Source organism: Dermacentor albipictus, chromosome 5 (genome assembly GCF_038994185.2).
Source record: "Dermacentor albipictus isolate Rhodes 1998 colony chromosome 5, USDA_Dalb.pri_finalv2, whole genome shotgun sequence".
In the NCBI taxonomy this organism is placed as follows: domain Eukaryota; kingdom Metazoa; phylum Arthropoda; class Arachnida; order Ixodida; family Ixodidae; genus Dermacentor; species Dermacentor albipictus.
Genome location: NC_091825.1, coordinates 140,964,380 through 140,977,440, shown reverse-complemented (window position 1 = coordinate 140,977,440; position 13,061 = coordinate 140,964,380). Strand labels below are relative to the sequence as shown.

At 47.7% G+C, this 13,061-nt stretch overlaps 1 protein-coding gene across 2 annotated transcripts in view; it reads left to right on the top strand.

The window, feature by feature from the left end:
* The window catches only part of LOC135908355 (isocitrate dehydrogenase [NADP], mitochondrial-like), a 32,912-nt gene that overhangs the window by 5,700 nt on the left and 14,151 nt on the right, over positions 1–13,061 (top strand). For both annotated transcript variants that reach the window (XM_065440116.2, XM_065440117.1), the window contains exons 2-3: positions 9,086–9,180; positions 11,761–11,926. In XM_065440116.2, coding sequence (XP_065296188.1) covers positions 9,086–9,180; positions 11,761–11,926 — 261 coding nt within the window. The remainder of the gene's footprint in view (positions 1–9,085; positions 9,181–11,760; positions 11,927–13,061) is intronic.

The following is a 13,061-nucleotide window of genomic DNA, read 5'->3' as shown; positions in this document are numbered from 1 at the left end:
ATTGTAAATATCGATACTGATGACTGCATTCTTCGTGCAAAGCTTTCGGGGCTGTTTACACCACGGATCTATCCGTACGAAGAATCACTATACGAAGTCCATGAGTGTCCAAATTCCTTTCTTTTTTTTCCCTTCAGGAATCGGCATATGCTGCCAGAATGTCATTCATTTCGTTAGGAAAAAGAGGCAATGCTACGCCCATGTGTGTTGCACGATTAGACCCGCGGTATTCAAAGCCTGCACATTCGATCTCCTTACGAAATTCGCTCGACGGGTGGGCTTCGTGCAGTGAATGCTATATCGTGTCGTCTGCGTCCTCGAACGTCCCATATATGCGTCCGTGAAATTAGAGAGGTAAATTCTTGGCGTTCTCCCTTGATTCAGATAGCCCGTCGGTCGCCCGTTGCGACAACTAAAGGAAGACGTACCGCAGGTACGCAACTTTTGTCGTGTCTGCAAAGCCTAATTTTATAGGCAAGTCGCCGTTGAGATTCGCCATATACACTCTGAATACGAAAAATGCATTGACACGCGAGGACCATGACGCGCGTTCGAGTTTTGTTCTCTTTAGAATAGGCATGTATCCGCGCGCAACGTTTTAAAACGCGATTCTCCCTCTCTACCGCGTCAAGGTTCTCCCTTCACGTGCTCTCCGCTGACTGCATCTTCGAGAGCAACGGACTTGGAACCGGATCATGCGGGCACTCGGGCGCCTGCGCAAGATGTACGCGGGAACGGGGTAATTGACTTCTTGCCGCATCTCCTCTTGGCGTTGGTCCGAGCCGATTTTGAATTCACGTCGTGCCCTCCCGCGTTGCCGAGAATGAGGGAGAGGAAAGGGCGGTTCGTTGGGGGGAAGGACCGCCCGTGAAAGTGGTGGCAGTTCATCCGATGCCCCCGCCCGGACTTGGCGGAAGTGCGCGCGGAGCGCGTGCACCTGTGACGCACTCGTCCGTGTATTTGTTTTTCGCTGGTTGCCTCACCTCGCTTCCGTTTCTGATTTGAAGGCACTGTTGGCCTCGTCGGTGGGAGAGTAAGGTCTCTTTACAGCTGCCTGACTCTTCCAAGTTCAAATACGAATATACGTCGTAATTAATAGCAGCTCTGCTGCTATTAATGCACGTTTGTATGCTGCTTCGTGGGACCAGTTCGCAGAAAACGCGTTTCGTGCTTGCAAAAGCACCTGTCAACCGTCGCCAGGCATCGCCTACATCGGTTCTCGTTTCGACAGTGACCCACCGGCCGCAGTACCCTCGTGATACTGGTTCTTATCGCTCGCTCCACTTCTGCGCGGGCGCTCGACGCCTCTCATATATGCATACATAAAGAGCCCGCTGCGGCCATTATGTTTTTTTGCGCGCGCCCATTCTGGGAACTGGGACGGAACGCTTTCCGCGATCGCTTGTGTATCGTCACGTGCGCTTGCCGAGGCGCGCGATTGTTTTTCGCGACGCGACCCGACACCGCTCCTGTGTACACAGCACGTGGTTCGAGCTGGGCGAGTCGACCGTTAAGCCAGACGCTGTCGTATGTGTTTAGTCGCGTAGTTTCGTAACCTCGTAGTCGTACAAAATATCAGCTACGAAAAAAAAAGGGGGGGTGGGGGGGGGGGTGGGACTAACGTCGTGTATCACAGCGTTTTTCGTTATCTGTGGCACCTCTTGCTATTGGATCGCCGCCCTCGCTTATCTGTTCGTTTGCACGGATTGCCACGCAGGCTACGGGTCGCTAGTCCATTCGAAAGCCCCTCCATGGATATTTCCTGTCGAAGGCGCGTTGATCAAGTTCCTTTAGACCATCCGTGACTGCTGATGCTACTCAGTCGCGCTACACTCTTAAACAAAATTACACTCTTTGGGTGATTATCGTTGGGTAGTACCCAACGATAATCAATGTGCAATGTAGCAAATGTACGACCCAAAGGTGTACATTTAAGAGTGTACGTTGTGAAACTTCAGGCGTAAGCATTGGTCAATGTCCGATTGTTGTTTCGGACAAAGTGGTCGTAAACTTACATTGTAAAATAATTTAACCTTAAAAGAGAATAAGGTGTAAATAAGTCTATAACTCACAACCTTACGCCTAGAAAGGTGTAAGAGTGTGAGTTAGATTGACCTACACCCTTTTTCGCTTTTAGGGCTGCAAATTAATTTACAGTGTACACTCGTAAAACAGTTTGCGCCCTTTGGGGCTTATCTTGTCCCACAATGATAATCGTCACCTGCCTTGCTTGCGTTTCCTGTGTTGAAAAGTCAGCGCTCGCTACTTGAATTATTTTGCGGCGTGAGCACAAAGCGTGCACAGGCAATCCCGACCGCCACAGTTCTAGTGAGAAATTGGCGAAAGCACGCTTTTAATTTCGTCGCCGCCGATGCGTTCGCCTGAGAATTGAAAAGCGCACGTATGCATGGTGCTGGAATTCAGAAGAGTTACTACAACCAAATTATTAGCGACAAGTTCGGTTCAGTACTAGCAGTGCTGGTATACGAGTCTAGATTAGTAGATTGTTCAGGATTTCACTGCTGTAAAAGCGAACTTGTGTATTTCCTGTTCTGCGGGCGTCGTCACCGCATCTGGCGCGGAAACCGAGGAAAACGGAACTCCAGAATCCTAAACTTGACAGCGTTTGGGCAGAGTTGGCAAACCAACGAAAAACATGAGCATCTGACGTCGCAATGACGTAGGAACTAGGCGCCGCCGGGACCCGCAGTCTGCTGATGAAGTAGCCCCCCTCCCCGGCGGCTTTCGAAAATGGCAGCAGAGCTTGCACCGCGACCGAAACTGAAACGTAGTATATATTCTGCTCTTATTTTTGACGCCAAACCTCCGCCAAACCTCTTCGTCCTCGCCCCTGATGGGAAGGGAAAAGGGAAGGGAAGGTAAGCTCACGGGGAGACATCGACGTGTACCGCGCCCTCGACCGACACTCCAGCACCCACGGACTACGCGCCTTAGGCTCAGAGCAGCAGCGCGGCAAAAATAAACGCAGCCGAGAGCAGCAAACGAACGCCGAAACGAAACCGCTCTTTTTTATCGCATCTGCGCAAAATGAGCGCCTCAGCTACTTTGTCCTTTCTTTCTTTCTTTTTTTTTTCCCGTCTTCCCTAGCGCTCTTTGCTCCGGCAGCGTTGTCGACGCCCCTTCCGAGGCGGCCTTTGGCGCCTTCCTTGCGCAAGTGCTTTCTCCGACGGTTTGCTCTCCTTGCGGCATGCATCGAATGCCTGTACGGGCTTTTCTTCCTTTTTTCTCCCCCCCCCCCCCCGTCTTCCTTCTTGTTGCCGCTTTTACTGTTCATGCCGCGTAGACTACTGGCGGCTGGGCAGGCCACGTATCAGTTCCGGGCTGCACGTGCTCGGAGCAAGTGGCCGGTTCTGCAGGATTGTACGGCGGTCCTGTGCGCGTGGCGGCCGACTTTCGCCGACCGCCGAGATCCATTTTTAGGGCCACCTCTGAGACTTCCTCCCCTTCTCCGTCCACAACTCGTTTTTCGTTTCATTTTCTCTCGTCGCGTTATTATTTTTTTTCCTTTGTATTCTTTTGTACTCCTCTGTCACGTCACGCCGGTTCGATCGGGTAGCCGCGGGCTCGGCCGTAGAATCAGGAAGTCGCGTGGCGTGCAGCAGACGACAGACTAGGAAGTGTGCACTTGCGCACGAGGAGGCTAGAGTTACTGTATATGCTATAGCATATACAGTAACTCTAGAGGAGGCGGCGGCCTAACGCCACCTGTTGAGGAACTGTAGTAGCTATATTGACGTCCGCAGGTGTTGCCTGGGTGTTGCGGCCCGTCGTCGAAGTGTTTGTGTGGTTGGGGGGGGGGGGGTAGTAAATAGGGGCAGCGAATCAAAGAGACGCGATTCCAGGATCGTTTTAATTCTCATCTGTGAATTTTAGCGACGTAAGGAGCTTGGGTCTCGCAAGTAGCTTCATGGGTCACGTGCGCTCAATGGTTTCTCGATATTCTTAGTGGGAACAGGCAACCAGTGCTGAAAGTCAAAACAGCGTGAATAAATGTTCGCCGACCCGATTTAAGTGCAACAGTAGATAACGTTCGGCTGAATAGCACCCTCTATACTGTGTCTATGGCGTTGTGCTACAGAACGCGAAGTCCCCGTTTTGATTCTCAGCCGTGAAGACCGCATTGCGGACAGGGTATTAATGTGCACGTTAAAGAAACCCCTAGTGGTAAAAAATTAGTCCGAAGACCTTCACTATGCGGTGCCTTACATGCCCCGCCCCCTCTAGGTGTTATGATGCTCGGTCCGGTCAATAATTAAATCGGTAAGACGAATAGCTTTGCGTTTTGCAGTTTGGCGCCCTGTCCGGTCAATAATTAAATCGGTAAGACGAATAGCTTTGCGTTTTGCAGTTTGGCGCCCTGTAAACGGACACTGCTGGTATCGGTATCAGCGTGCAGTGGATAGTGAACGTTAGCATGTTAAACGCAATTGTTTTAATTCTCCGTGCAAGGTAACGAAATCGAAAGAGTCGAACCAAGAACATTTGACGGTAAAACGCGCGTGCGCGTACACTGATCGTTTGCCCCGACGTCGTGGCCCTGACTTCATGTGATGGCCTAGAAATAAGTTGCGGCCCGGAAATAGCAGCATCGACCCGTTTATTTATTGTCGGGTGCGCTTTTCTTCGTGAAGCTCCTACCTCCACACTCTGCCTACCGAGCTTAATTTTTTCCCCTTAATTTACTTTGCCCAGTGTGTTTTGTCCACAGTGAAAAAAATAATAATTCAATGGCAATTTAGCGGTACATGCAAGAGAAAGGCAGCCGCTTCCCAAGCAGACCACTCTCATTTGCAATATATATATTAGTGTGTGTGTGTGTGTGTGTGTGTGTGTGTGTGTGTGTGTGTGTGTCTGCCTCTGCCGCATGACCGGCTGCCAATACTTCACACGCCTACATTTTTTTTTCTTCACATTGCCACACCTTATGCTAACGCATTAAAATTGCTGTCAGCATGAAATATTTTTCCTGCACTTGACTGTTCGGTTCATTGTGTGTTGCTTCGGTGTCACTTGACTGATCCGCCGTGTATTACCCTCCTGTAACTACAAATAGCACGTAGTCATGGACATGTCATGCTCATGTCGTATTCTAATTGTGTGCTGTTGTTGGGCCCAGGGTGGCGTATCCCATCACTGTCATACAGTTGTTGCGACTAAGGTGTTTGAGCGGTCATTTAAGTTTCTGTAGCTGGTGGTGTGCCAGGTGCCGCGCGATTAAGAGGTCCGGGACGACGTCCAAGAGACGAGAAAAAGGGTTTATTTACAAATTTACATGGTGGTACCGTTGTCAGCTGGGAAGAGGACTTGGCACCTGGAGGTGCCGCGTCCCAGAGCTTACATGTGTTCATCAACCCAGCATCATTCAGTACGTTGACCCCGGTACACCCCCCACCCCCTCTCAGCCCGGATTGACTGGGCGGGGGGCTTTGTTTCGGGCCAACGGTCCTTCCCGGACAAGGGGGCTGCTGTGGTGCAGCACAACTGAGCTACTGCACTCAACACACAAACAGCTATGTCGGTCTTACAGGACACGAGCCTGACAGACCCTCGGATTGCCTTAACACAAAAGAAGTCAAGGCATACAGCCGTGGAGACCAATAAAGCCATCCGCGGAGCAGAGCTACCGCATGAAAGTGCGCCACGACTGGTTCCGGTTCTGGGTTCCACTGGTGGTTTACGTGTACGAGCACCAGTGCGATCATGAGCATGAGCACAGGCAGGAGCACCCACACGCGTAGAATCACTCAAGATCCACTCCTGTTCCCCTTTTCTATCGTCAGGGAAATTCACTGTTCTTCTCGACGAACCACAATCGTTGAACCGTTCGCAAAATCCTGCCCTTGACGTCGCATCGTTCCGCCGGGCTCCTCCAATGTTGCACGTTCGCCACCGCATACGAGGCAACGACGTGGCAAACTGGGAACGTGATGTCGAAGTCATTGCCACGGAAGTCGTCGACGTTGGCCCCTTTTATCAATTAGTGGGCCATTTGTGATGGCCCACTTGTCAGATTCGCGTTCTGGTAGAATGGTCTTCACGATAGTCATTGCTTCCAAGAAGGGCGGCGGCTGTTGTCGCCTCGACGCGATCAGTTTGCGTGTCAAGGCGGGCGCTCGCCTCGCCCGTCAGCTTTGGTTGCGCTGATTTAGTCGCCTACTCTCCCTGGCCCTGAGAAAGTGACAACGCAGCGTGGCGGCCCTTTCATAGCTGCACGTTCACAGGTGAAGCATTAATCGTCAAGAAGGGATACTTAAACGCCAATCGTAACATCGTACACAAACGGGTTCGTAATTTGTATTGACGCGTTTCTTTTGTGTGGGGCTCTGGTTTATTTGCCCATAGTGCGAGCCGTAGGTCTGAGTGAGTCTGAGGTGAACGAGCATGCATGCTCCTGTCGCGTATCGTCCGCTGTTTACAGCGACCGCTGGCGTGACTGCGTCGCTCACCAGCGCCCAGCAGCGCTGAGCCAGAGCAAGTACCGGCGCTCTCGGTGCGTACATCCTCCGCAGCAACAAATCCTGCGTGTACACAATAAAAGTAGGACCTATGTCTTCGCTTCAGTGCGGCCCCTGCGGCAGCACTTTGTCAAGTTCTCAACGGGGGGGTTCCGTAACTCAATTACCGCTCGCTTGGTCTCCCGTCTCTCGCGTGCGTGCATCCGCTCCAGCAATCGCTGCGCCTTTCGCCAATACCGCGGCGTCCCCGGGGTCGGGAATGCTCTCTCGTTAGCGAGTTGCGTGCAACGCCGCACGTATAGGTCGGTTGGAATAGCGCGCGTGCGCGTTTTTTTTCTTCGGCGCAGCTAAGCATCCCCTTTCGGTCTTTTACGTGACGCTCTGTCGCGAAAAGGTCGCATCATTCTTCTGTGTCGACTTGCTGGCGCGATTGCGAAATCTGCCAGAAAGTAATTGTTGGAAATGTCTCGGGGATGTTTCTGCTGTGATTCACTTGCAAGTCGAATGGGCGGCTCGAGTTGGAAGCCAGCTCGCGGGCTCTCGTCAGTGACATGTGTTGAGGAAGCGTTATATGGCCTTGGCGCGCGCGTTTGTGCAGTAGCATATCAAAAGAAATCGTCCTTATCAGGTGTTAAATTTTACGCTGCAGAAAATACCTCGCTTGAGATAGCGAGGCTAGAAATACGGTATAACTGCTAGGTAGTTGAAAGGAGACCGTACGATGCGATGGCTTGTACTAAACGCATCATTTCCTCACTGAGACTCGTTAATGATCTGCTGTCTAGATCATTAGGGAATGTTCGTGCCGTAGTTGCGACGCGTCAATTATTTCTACCAGCCATGAGATCAACTTCCTTTACTAGGTCGCCAAAGATTGGCACTAAGTCACCTGATAACGAGGCTCAGATTTCATTTATTTGGCGGAAAAGAATTGGCTATACTAGCGGAGAAAATGTTCACGGTTTCGCTTCTCGAATTTCGCGCGCAAACCTAGCGCCGGTACGTTTACGCCACCGAATTAGTTTTTGGCGTGTTTGGGTCGTTTTTTGTGCAAAGTTCTCCAAACACGCTATGTTGAGTTTTTTTGGTCCCCTTAGGATGCAATATAATTATTTTATTGACAAAATGTTTATTATAGTTCCGAATAGGCAATGACTTTGTCCAAGCCCATCTGTCATAGCACAGCCGTGGTCATGGGCAGCTAATGTGGGAGCTAGTGTACTAACTTCTGTAAAACGTAGAGCGTCATTTGTATAGGGGGCGTCGCTGCATTGGCTCTCAGGAAGGCTCAGGAAGGAAGCGTTTCATGATAACTCAAGAGGCAGTGCCCTACTCTTTGAAGCTAGGTCAGGATGTCTTGGAACGCGGAGCTATAAAAAGAAATTGAACGAAGAAGACACATGTACCGTGTGTGGTAAATCTGTAGAAACAATAGAACACTTCATACTAAAATGTGATGGTATCCATCCCGATGTCGATGCGGGCACAGTCACGCTTCCTGAGGCCCTAGGGTTCAGAGATAACAATAGTCATGTAAATAAGTATGCGGTGGAAATTGGCAGAAAAGTGATTGGAGGATTGGTGGTTCAAAAGCAGAGAGGTCACATGAGGTTAAAAGTGTAGGATGACGTATTTAAGGAAAATGGCGAATTTTAATAACAACACAGTTAAACAAAAATAAATAGCTGAGCATGGTGGCAACTTCCATTACCCCGTTTCAAAGAGAACCTTCCATCCATCCATCGCTTTTGCGCTTTTTCTCACTTGCCGGCTCAGGGGGCCATGCCAACTTTGAGGGCACGGTAATATTAAGGTTCTGAATGTCCTTACAATTACAAGATTTCCTTACGATTACGGTTTATTTTGAACTTGCGTACAAACATCCCCCCTCGCTTCCTTTTCATTTCTTTAATTGCATAGGTGTACGCTAATCATGTATCACGTTGTCTAAACCGAAGTGCGAAAGCGCCAAGCTATCCGGGAATGTTGAAGGGGTCCTGCAACTTTTTGAGCCTGGCAAGTAAACCAGCCCCGTCGATTAAAAAAAAAAAATACAGAACAAGCTCCACGTTGGGAGAATGGCTGATATTTACTTTGCAAGGCTGCCTGCCTTTTTGGCATTTTGAAATCTTCGCCGCCTGTTTTCTCTCCTTTCTTTCTTTTTTCATGTATTACTGTAATGCCGATAACGTGTTCTTGCACACACAAATGCACGAACTTTCGTGGTGGTCCGTAGGTTCGGCTTTGCCCCGTTGTTCATGTGCCTGCATGCGAAGGTGCGCGCAGGTTGCGTTTGTGTTTATATGCAAGCCCCATGCTGTTCGCATCCTTATCTGAGCTGTTGAAGGTCCTAGTAGAAAAAAAAAAATACGTCGCATTAAAAGGGACTAGGAAGCGCTAGCCAGCATTAATTCTTTTAGAAAAGGTCGTTGTGTTCCCTGGTCGACCGCTTCACCTTTCAATCTCGTGCTGTGTGGAAAAGCCCGCTGGCTGACTTTGTATGTGATCATTTACATTAGGATTCTTTTTCTTCTTTTTTCGTATTCATTCCCTAATGTAATTACGGACACCTTTTATTACCTCTGCACTATTTTTGATCTTTTTTTCAGATGCGTCGGACAAGAGAATTGAAGTCCAGAACCCCATTGTGGAGTTGGATGGTGATGAGATGACAAGGATCATATGGGAGAAGATTAAAGAAGAGGTATGCATTATTGAGCATGCCTTTCTTAAACTTCTGTAAACTTCAGGCCAAGAATAAGGTGATCATACTGAAACAGATACAGACGTCTGCATTTCACATATTGCAAGTGTTGAGCAAGTCCGAGCATGCAGGGAAAGTGGAAGAACAGAATCACATTAATGATACTTTTCATAAAAGAAAACTCGCAAGATTAGTCGGTTATACCATAATTTTATTATTATTATTCCGTAAGTCTGAAAAAAAAAAAGACTTCGTCCTTATTAAACATTACAATTTTATCTTGTGATATTGTGAATGGCAAATGCTAGCAAGGACTGAAATTGCACTAAGTGTAAAAGTTTGTACAAATCCCCTCATTGGAATCCTGGCATTTCACTGTCACTATGAAAATTGGTTTTCTTGTGCACACTTTAACAGACCCCTCACCAGGTCCCATAGCAAATTTTGGTTATACGCTGAAAGTTGTTACGTGACCTCTAGGGAGCATTCTGCTGAAAAAAAAAAATTTTCAAATTCGCTCAGTAGCTGAGATAGAAATATTTCAGTGCCACGGACCCATGATTTCAGGAGGTGAGCTCCACTGCATAGCAAGACACACTCTCCACTCGCCACATCTAGCCTCCGCAAGCAAAATTTCTTCCATGCGTTCTCGCATACCGGGCCTCGAGGATCGCTTGACGCATACATCACGGCCCCACATTCATTTTTTTTTCTCAATTTTTTTTTTTTTTGCGGTGCTGCACACAAATTGTTGTGAATGTCTGGTTTCGCGCAGTGCACGATATTGCGTGCTATGCACAAGGACACATGACTAGCGCTATAATTTAGTGCTACGCAAATACTGAGGCAGAACAAGCAGATCGCAGAGCGTGATCACACACTGGAACACAGTAGGAAATGGCATCATTTCGGTACCTGTGCACAGGACTGCATGACCGTGGGAACAAGCAGACGAAGTGGAAGTACATTTCTTTTGCTTTGGTGCGAAGTAAAACAAAAAACACGCGGACATTCCGTTTGTGTGTTTTATTTTTCTAAACTTCAATTCATCAATTCAAGCAACAGATTACACAAATGACAGATGGTGCCTTGAATAATTCTCGAAGTCGTGTGTTACCACGAGTGACATCACACTGCAGACCCGAGTACGTAGGCGCAGGGATGCGAGCACGTCGCTATCTGGCTTGGAGCGCAGCGGCCGCGAGGAGAAAAAAAAACTGCGTTTGGATTCACGTTTCAGACCTTTCCGTGGCGCATAGCAATGTAATTCTTTGCCAACATGATCGTTGGCGCGCATTGTATGCTCTGTGCTTGTCAACTCAATATGGCCAGACCTGGTGAGGTAACATAAAGGTAACATAATGCATGCACTGCTACATATATGCATAGCACCAGCTCTAGTCTCTATAGGAGTCTATAGCTATGACTACCAAATGCATGCATTGTGCATAATTTTTTGCATTTCATTTTGTCCCATGGAAAAGACAAAAAAGGACATTTGTAATTCAGACTTCTAAAGACCACATATTCATGTCCGAGTTATCAAAAGTTTGAATTACCTGAAGTTAAAAACAAATCGGTGGAGATTTAGTAGTAAATGGGAGAAAAATTTGTTGGGCATTATGCCGTACCTCTTTAGCTTTGCAGATTATTTTAGCTCACTTGACACACGTCGTGCCTCTTCAAGGAGTGAAGTGCAAGTGATGGTGGTTTGGGGCAGCTTGAGGCGACGGTGCTTTAGCGCCATTACCCTTTCCTTCTTTCTCGAGCACCTATTCACAGCTGCGCTGCTCTTTCTCCCTCCTTCCCAGCTCCGACTCGCTTCTAGCTTGCTGACGCTCTTTTAAGCTTTTTCCCATCCTCCCTCTACCTCTACCAAGTGGCTGGCTTCACATACAGACATACACACACACACTTTTTTTCCACTTTGACACTCCTAATGCTAGCACATTAAAAATTATGCATATCCTATGCATTGGGAAAACTTATTTATGTGGCACTTTCACATTCACTCTGACTCTGTGCCCTCCTTTCACCCTATGATGTCATGACTTGCATTGCGCAATTGCATAGCACGCTCTTATCGCCTTATAATGCCATTGCTTGTACCAACCAATCAGCACATTACCTACTTCCTCTCCTGCCTTCCTCCTCATACCACCGCTCCTCTCTTCCACCTCACGACCGGCACTTTCCTTTCCAAAGTCAAATTACCACCACTATCAAAATCACAGCATCAATATCCGTTGAATGTCTCAAAAAAAAGTTGCACTTTAAATATAACCGATTCCAGAGAAAGTTTTGCTTACGAGAATTGTCAAACCTGCACAAACATGATCAAAAGAAGCATGCAAACGAGGTATATGCCCAATGTGGTCACTCGAGTAGTGACAGAAATAGCGTCGCAATTTTGTTATGACACCTCTCAGTATGCACAACTTAATTATTAACTAGTTGTATCACCTGAAGTTCTTTCATCAGCCATTGTTCACTGCATTCAGCTGCGCTGGAAAGCCATTAAGTTGGGATCAACTTAAATAATTGTTTGACTCGCAACTTTTCTTGTGTTTGTTTTTGCAGTTGATATTTCCATTCCTAAAGCTGGATTGTAAATACTATGACCTGGGTCTTCCAAGTCGCGACAAGACTGATGACAAGGTGACATACGATGCGGCACATGCCATTAAAAAGTACAACGTAGGAATCAAGTGTGCCACCATTACACCTGACGAGGCGAGGGTAGAAGGTAAAGGTTTTTGCTATCAACAAGAATGTGTTGCTAGGCTAGTTGGTACATGACAGTAAGTAACTAGATCTCTGTGAAAAAAAAAAAAAGGAGAAAGGATGGCCACAAAGTAATACACATAAACAGACATCCCGTTTACGTCTGTTCCTTGCCCTGTTTTGCACTGAAGTGTAGTTGTTTAATGTCGTGCACCAACTGGTTTAAAAAGCTCTGCGCTAGCTTTAAAGTTTGAATTATTCTACTATACTAACAACTATCAAGCAAGCTTCCCTTGTGCTAGTGCTAAGCATACAGGTGAAGTCAGTAGCTGTTCTTATACAACATGCCATGTTCATTTCAGAAGTGGTAGGTTTGGTCACTCGACAACTGTGCACCCATCGTACAAAACTACCAGATTATGTGTGGAAGCAATTTGACATAAGTCCAATGAATAACATTACATTAAAACTCGGTGATTTAATCGTACGTATGTAACCCGCTTATTTAGTTTTGAGGCACAAGTGCAGTGGCTATGTTCTAGAGCCGGCACAAATAACCCATTTTTCATGGTATAAGCACGGAGTGGACCAAAGTATTACGGGCGTTATATGGACAAGCTTTTCACATAAACAAGAGTTGCATTGAATGTTAAGGTGACTGCGGTCTTAAGTTGCATTGCTAAAAGGATGGGAGGGACAGACGGTCCTACAGTTTCCAGAAACAGCCAAACATGGCTTAGCTTTTTCTGCATCACAGATACAGTGGGTTGCAGGGTGTGGTGTGGGGCTGCACATTTAGGCCTTCCCTGCATTGGACGTCTCACTTTGAAGCACTCGGCCTTTGTGGCAGAGATTCTGTGAATGCACATGGACTTCATGTGGCCTAGCCAATGTCATATAGTTGCCAAGGGTGTTTTTTCACAGCTGCTATGCTAACATAGGGAGAGGGAAGGGGTACTGCGGTCTGTCAACGCTAGCCTGCACAGAGCTGTATGCAACAAATATGGTGGCTACATGCCTGCTGCACCTTCTGACATGTCTGGCATAGCAGCCAAGTGGCCTTTGATACCCCTCACTGTGCTGAGTACTGTGCAGGCTCATACACTGAGTGATAGTACAGTCTTGGCTCCTATATTTCTACTAGGTGGTGCTACGAT